Source organism: Accipiter gentilis, chromosome 22, assembly GCF_929443795.1.
Source record: "Accipiter gentilis chromosome 22, bAccGen1.1, whole genome shotgun sequence".
Lineage (NCBI taxonomy): Eukaryota > Metazoa > Chordata > Aves > Accipitriformes > Accipitridae > Astur > Astur gentilis.
The window spans coordinates 12,843,282-12,849,281 of record NC_064901.1 but is presented as its reverse complement, the minus strand read 5'-3'; the positions used below and the strand labels follow the sequence as shown (position 1 = coordinate 12,849,281).

The window sequence follows — 6,000 nt, the reverse complement described above, 5'->3', positions numbered from 1 at the left end:
ATTAGCTTTCTTCGGCTGCACGGGCGCTCACCAGAGCTGGCTCTGGCCGGCCGGGAGCTCCGGGCGGTGGCGCCGGGAGCTGCGGGTTCGTCGCTTCGCGTTTCCATTTGACGTTTTTCGGTGATCACGGATTTGCCAAAGAGGATCTTCATCGAAGTGGAAGGACTACGCGAAAGCGTCCGTCGGGCGCTTCCCGCTGAAAAGCCCTCGGAGCTGGCGCACCGGGGTGAGGAAGCGGCCACCGCCGATGGCGCCCCGCGCCGCTGGAGGCGGAGGCCTGCGGAGAGAGCGAGCTGCTCGGCGCGCCGGGGCACGCAGGCAGCGGGCGGTGTGCAGCCAGTAGGATTGCAGGAGTCCCAAGCAGGAACCGTGGCTCGGATGTTCAGCCGAGATTAGCGCGCTGGCACGTTTGCGGTGACAAAAAAGCCCTTTGTGCGAAGGAAAAAGTTACCGACGCCGCGGAGAACTGTTTGTTTGTTTGTTTGTTTTGCCCCGGTGGGTGTTTTCGCTGCCCCTGAAGTGGAGTCTGGAGACCTGCCGGACACTTGGGCTGCGGCGCTGTAAGCGGAAGGAGGGGCGGGCTGGCCCGGGAGAGGCGGGCTGCCTTCCCGTTGCAGTGCCAGTGGTGAGTTCGGTCTGCTCTCCGAATGCATGGAGTAAGTATTGGTGTCGCAGTTAGTAGCAGTGCTAGAAGCAAACCTGTTCTGTACTTCACGCGACATGGAAGAAGGAAGTGTGGTGCCTGGTTGTAGTGAGCTTTCCGACCTGGAGAGCACAGCGGAAAGCGAGCCTGATCTTTTCACCACATTTTCCGTGAAAACGCTTTTGGGATTTACAGCTAAGTTTGAATCCACAGCTCGCAAAGCAGAAACAGTGCTTAAAGCATTTCAGCCTTTGCGCACCCATATAAATACTCATGCTAATACCTGGTATGAGAGGAATGATAATGATTGTAATGAGGACTCGGAAAATCACCACAGCACGAATAGTACCAGTGGCCAAGCTGACCCAATGTCTGGCAGGCAAACTGACCTGGAACTGGAGTTAGCTGAACAAAATGAATTACTTCTTCACCATTTAAGGTTTGTACAGACTTCTTTGTCTGAATCTGACAATGATGACAAGGATGCTATTCTTGTACAAGGTACTTTGGTTCATACAACAAGTGATACGGAATCGGACACGGAGAGTAAGGACCTAGACACCGATGAAAACAATACAGACGAATCCTCGCTAAATAATGCTGCGTTGTCTGCTGAGGCTTTGGATGATAACAATCAAAATAAAGACGAGTCAGAATCAGAAGGGTGCAGCAACAGCGATGACACTGTGGATACAGATGACACTGAGTTACACCCACCAGCTTCTAAGCGGCTCCCAAAAGAGCTGGATGGTATTCTGGAGCATGACTCCAATGGAAAAGACAAAATGTTAATGGACGAGCAGTTCAGTCGCTTGCTTGCCACGGGGGAATGCCCTCAAGAACTTCCAGACGAAGAACAAAGAACTTCAGCTGATGATAATACATTGCTCCAAAAAACAGCACTGGCTGAAAAGACCTTCCAGCTGCCCGCTTTCTTTAGTGGACTACGTGTGAGGAAAAAGGGACTAACCACAGAGGATGGGGAAACTGTTACAGAAATTAAACCAAGGGAGAATGATTTAGCTCTGCTTAAATTACGACAGCCGGTTAAGAAATCCAGTATTACATCAGGTTTGACCACGAAAAAAAAATCAGCTGAACCTAAGGCAAGCCCTACTTTCCTGGAACAACTCTCGCACTTGTTAAACATAGACGTCTCCAAGAATGAAGATAGAACTGAGGACTCTGGGGAGGGATCTGGGGAGACTGAGGACAGTGATGAAGCTCAAGAGAACAAAGCCTCCGGCAAAACAGAACCACGATTTCCCTCTGAGGAAATAAAATCAAGCCCTGCAGAATCTGCACTGGACGTCTTTAAAGCTTTATTCACACGGCCTCCCAAAAAAGAAACAACTGCAGATACTTCAGAGCTGGAAGCCATAAAGCGCAAAATGAGAAATGAAAAAGAGTCCTTGAAAGCTGTATTTGAAAGGTCAAAATCAAAGCCTGGGGATGGACCAGCAGACAAATCTGTAGGTTGAACTACTTTTTCTTCCTAAGATCTGGAAGTAGATGGATAAAAAATAATTTCTTGTGTAAAAATTATTGGTGGGGACTTAAGGTCAAGATGTAAGAATTGGCCTCTTCTTTTGGCAATCTCAAATTTTGGATTCCCAACTGAAGAAATCTTGGGGCTAATTCTTCAAAATTCTTGATCATCTGCAGTTGTAGCAGAATTCAGTGAGAACTGGTGATGATAGTTACAGCCTTTCAGTTAGAAGTGAGAACTTAAAAATCAGTTTCTGATTTTAAAAGATCACTACAAAACAGTTGCCCGTATGTTAAGTATGGCTTTAAATCGGGTTGGTGCTACAAATATTTACTGTAGTATTATTTAATAGTTTCTCAATCTCACTCTGTTTTCTTTCATTGAGTTTTTTATTTTTAAAAGTAATATTTCATTTTACCTTTAGGAATAATTTTATGATAAGAGCTGATACAAGAAGTTACGGATTAATTTCAACTCAGTTTGTCCAACACATAGAATTTAAAGTAATTTTTTTCTTACTTACATGCATATCTCTGGCTTAGCAAATATTGATAAGCATTTAACCTTATCCGAGTATAACCATGATTGCAATTAGACGACTCCAAGTTATGGATTAATATAAGCATTTGCAAGGTTAATAGGCATATGGAGATTTAGTTAGTATATTTTTAAGAAATGAAAAATATATGCTAAGTTTTCGTAGAACCATAATGATAAATGAATTTGAGTGTGGTTTGAACTATTTAATTACAAGAGTAACCCTTAGGTTGGGGTTCCCCCAACCCAAAATTCTTGCAGCTACGTCTTTGGCAGATATAATCAGTCCAGAAGATTGTTCTTGTTGGCTAAAGGGGGCATTAACTGAATAATTAAATTTGTAGGATTGGACTCTACAACTGAAGCTACTTAAGTTAATTTACTGTGTTGGTTGTACTCTCTTTCAAATTCTTACTCTTACATAAAATTAAAAACTTTTTAAAAATCTTGACTGACACCTGGGTAGACCGATAATACCAGTTTGTCGTAAATTACCTATGGGGAGGAGAAAAGATGTACTCGTTGGCCGTGGCGTGTACAGCAATTGCAGTCTGTGTGTGCCCTTCCCATTCCTAGCCTGCTTCTTCCTGCTTACACCGTTCCCTGTGCTGTGCTGGCGTAAGCGTTTGTGTGGCTTACAGCAAACCTATTTGGGAAGCTGTCATCACACACAGGGAGGGAGAAAGCACAGGAGTCAGCAGGAGTGGCCTTTATTAATGTCTGCTTCACGTCCGGTCTAGTACAAATGTACATTTTCTCAGGGCAAAGCCAGAGTAAAAGGGTCTTGCCTTTCCTTTTTCCTTGCTCATGTGGGCCATTTATGGGGACACTTTCATATAGGGTTTTACTGTTGCTGCAGTTGTGTCTATAGAATTACTGGTAGTAGCATCAGATTACAGAAATGTTAGAGGTGTAAAAAAAAAACCAAACCCAAAACATAAACCTCTAAAAGAATGCTTGTTTACTTGGGGGGGGGGGGGCGGGCATGTCCCCATTTAAAGGGTTGTTTTAGCATTCCAGTTGACAGCGCAGTCCCATTAACAGCTGCAGCAGCACTTTGATGTGGCAGTATTACATGGTATGTGGACTGAGCAAGCTGCTGGGGGTGGGGCAGGAATTTCATGAACTAGCTCCGCTTCTAGAAAATTATATTGTCAAATGATGTCTTAGGTGAATTGCACTAATGTTTACTTGTAAGAGGAGAACAGATGGGTTGTTTCACTCTGAAAAAAAGATACAGGAAAAAACCCTAGTGTTCTTGACCACCACTATGGTTCACCAAAGGATAGACAGCTTTACACACTGATGTGAACCGTTTCAACACATCATCGTATGTCACATGCATTATGTTACTTTCCTCCTCAGAATTATTTTTCTGCACTGATTTCTTTGTATCCCTTCCAACCAACTGAGCACTGTTTCAATCAGTAGAATGAAGCAGATGACCATTCTGGAGTACACATGTAGAGCTGAGCATGGCAGTTGCTGTTTTGGATTCAATTGATACTGCAGACTTTAATTTTTTCTTGCATCATTTTAACAGCCTGACCTCAGTCCCTCAGAGCAAGATGACAAGACTCCAGGGAGACTCCAGACTGTCTGGCCACCACCAAAAGCAAAGCACGAAGAAGTAAAAGTAGGATTAAAGTACACAGAAGCAGGTAAAACAAAGAGGTGAAGCATTTGCAGAAATTAGTTTCTGACATTTTTAATCTTGCTTAATACAGAGATGGTGATTAAGTCACAATATCTTCTTATATGTGTTGTTTACTGCTACTTGTTAAGCATCTGATTTTTAAATGTAAATGGCTAAATCTGTGTTGAAATCTAAATGCTTGCTTGTAGAAATTCATGAGGAAAGAAGAGGGTTTTTTGATAAATTGGGTTATCCATTTCTAATAGGATTCTGTTCAAATGAGTGACAGGATAGTGAATGAATGGAAACCTGACTGCCTTTTCCATTGCCTTAGAATGCAGGGGACAGTGACCAGCCGGACTCTAGTCTGGCTGCAGATATTCGTCAGGTGGCGTCCAGAATAAAAGTAATGAACACCATTATTGCAACTTGTCTATAAACAGAGAGATACTCATATCCACTCAGATCACTTTTATAGCTAGCCATGTATATTGTCCTGTACAAATATATGAGAGGGTATGTCTGAAGCGCAATGCTAACTAGTTATCAGGTAAGCCTTCCACAGAAAAATATTTCTTAATTCTTTGTTATTTAGACAAATACTTAGATAACATATTTACAAGGGGAAAAGTGATTATTGTAGCCACTGCAACTCTGTTTCAAATTTGTATTCTTAAATATAAAACAGAAAGTCCTTGCTACTCAGAAATTAGTCATGAACTGTGGAATTGTCTGACAAGACCATCTGTTCTTCATGTACCTGGAGATTTTAGAAAATACCACGTAGAAAAGATTAAGTGGAATTAAAACCCAAGCTTTTATACTACCTTGCTGTGAGAAATTTTACAGGGTAATGCTGTATGGTTCTTTACAATTGCAGTGGATATCCATTTCGCCTTGTATATGAGAGAGAATAAATAGGAGTAGTAGATCTACTGTTTTGTATTATTTAGTGTATTACTTCTTTCTCCCTCTTTCCTCAGTTTTCTCTGCTTTGATCTTCCTTTTTTATAAAGTGGGCATGATACTGGAAGCGTAAAAGTTGCTGGAAGATTCAGAAAACTTGGTTTTGATGGGGACAACATGTTCCTAATACAGACAGAATTGAATTTACTGTGCATTTGATAGGCCTGAGGTGTGGGAGCCTATCACTAGATGACCAGGATAGGTGATCAGCTGTTGACAAGGAGTGCTACAGGCTCTTTCTGTTACTCTTAGATTCTTATTATAGGCTATATGCTTGCCGTATTTAATTTTACCCAAATAAATATTTTTTTCTCCTAATGACTGTATTTATCTGTGGCAAAAACATATGCTGAAATAAAGAAAGGAAAGGAAACTGAGTTAATAAAAGCTCCAGATTCTACTACTTGCAGAGAAATTAGGTCATGCTTTCCTGAAATTTGAATAGGAAGGACAGACTGGCTTAGAGCCCATGTAAATTGTTACTCTTTTGTTATTGTGATATTTTGGGTGGCAGTGTCATCAACATGCTGATGGTTAGTTTGCTAAGTCAAATTTTTATACAGACCAGATTCTGCAGTTCATTAGTCATTCCAGTGTCTGGCAGAGAGAGGCATTTGAATGAAAACAAACTGCTGGTGATTCAGCTTGGATGAGACAGAAGTGGTGCTTTTAAAGGGAATAGGCAAAGACTATATTTGCAGCATATGTTAGAAGTGCAGTGGAGTTTTA

General features: G+C 42.0%; 1 protein-coding gene across 1 annotated transcript in view; it reads left to right on the top strand.

Annotated features, from left to right (window-relative positions):
* Positions 1-642: 642 nt before the first annotated feature.
* FMN1 (formin 1) overlaps positions 643-6,000 on the top strand; it is a 145,266-nt gene continuing 139,908 nt past the window's right edge. The window contains exons 1-2 of the mRNA XM_049825227.1: positions 643-2,115; positions 4,213-4,330. Of these exons, the coding sequence (XP_049681184.1) occupies positions 721-2,115; positions 4,213-4,330 (1,513 nt within the window). The 5' untranslated portion in view covers positions 643-720. The remainder of the gene's footprint in view (positions 2,116-4,212; positions 4,331-6,000) is intronic.